The sequence below is a fragment of the Piliocolobus tephrosceles genome, chromosome 15 (assembly GCF_002776525.5).
Source record: "Piliocolobus tephrosceles isolate RC106 chromosome 15, ASM277652v3, whole genome shotgun sequence".
In the NCBI taxonomy this organism is placed as follows: domain Eukaryota; kingdom Metazoa; phylum Chordata; class Mammalia; order Primates; family Cercopithecidae; genus Piliocolobus; species Piliocolobus tephrosceles.
This window is the reverse complement of record NC_045448.1, coordinates 78197298-78198438: the sequence shown is the minus strand read 5'-3', so window position 1 is coordinate 78198438 and position 1141 is coordinate 78197298. Positions and strand designations below refer to the sequence as shown.

Genomic DNA, 1141 nt, shown 5'->3' with positions numbered 1-1141 from the left:
ATAGATTATACCTGCTTTAAGACTTAAAATGTAAACTTTTACAAAGTAATGTTCTAGATTGTTCAATAAAATGTACAAAATTGTAAAATGCATTTTATTGTCAAAGGTTGAGAATTTTAAAATCAGAGTTAAACATTTTAAATGTAACCTGTTTAAAATTGATTAAAATTGCATTTTTCCCTTGAGTAAGATTGCTTCTGTAAGTGGTTAGTTTAAAACAATGTAAATAAATAAAACAAACCAACAGCAACAGTGAATAAAACTTAAATTTCAACGATTTCTGTCATTTGGAAAAGATGATACATCTCCAGTGACATGTGCAGAAAAAACAAAATTCAGGTCATGGCAACTTTGAAAAATTATTAATTGCATAACATTTAGAGAAGCGGTATTTTACTCAATATTTGGTATAACTAAAAGGAACTCCTTGGCATAAACCTTTTAAATTATTGGAGAGAAAAAAAATAGTGATTCTGTGCCTTTAATTTCCCTTTCTGAGCAAGGGAAGACTGCACACCACTGACAGGCTCACTTGTTCCCGTCTTTAATGTGCAATCTGTTTTCTCCAGCGGAGGGCACTCAGTGTATCACAAACTCAAGCATTAGCACCAACAAGCTCTGAGCATCATCAGTCTCTGGAAAGCCTTCTGAATTAGACAAGGGCTGCCTCTCAGCACAGCTACAAAACACTTTAAACCTGACCAGCTAAATGGATAAACCTAGCCTGCATAGCTTTTAAACTGGGGTCTCATACAGCACAGGAGGCCTACTTGCTTCAAGAACTGAAAATCCAGAGGATGAATTGCTTTATCTGGGAATGGCAAAAGCCAGCACAATAAGGAATGCCAGGTATTCTGAAGATTTTCTTTTTTTCCTCTCTTTTTACGGAGAAGTTGGTTACCTCCGAGATGGGCTGTAGCTCTTTTGCACAGATTGCCAATTACTGCTGATGGGTCTCTGGTGAATTACACAATGGTCCTCAGAGCCTAGAGGCCCTCCCCCCTCCATCCCCTCAACGGCTTCCTTTTCCCTGCCCCCCCACCATCCCACCCTGTGCTGATTTTTATATATATATATATATATGTATATATATATGTTTTTTTTTGTTTGTTTGTTTGTTTTTTTTTTTTTTTTTTTTTTT

The 1141-nt window shown here is 36.1% G+C and overlaps 1 protein-coding gene across 3 annotated transcripts in view; it reads left to right on the top strand.

Annotated features, from left to right (window-relative positions):
• Positions 1-524: 524 nt before the first annotated feature.
• Positions 525-1141, top strand: part of LRRTM4 (leucine rich repeat transmembrane neuronal 4) — a 774590-nt gene continuing 773973 nt past the window's right edge. For all 3 annotated transcript variants that reach the window (XM_023188028.1, XM_023188030.1, XM_023188029.1), the window contains exon 1: positions 525-849. In XM_023188028.1, the coding sequence (XP_023043796.1) occupies positions 843-849 (7 nt within the window). In that variant the 5' untranslated portion in view covers positions 525-842. The remainder of the gene's footprint in view (positions 850-1141) is intronic.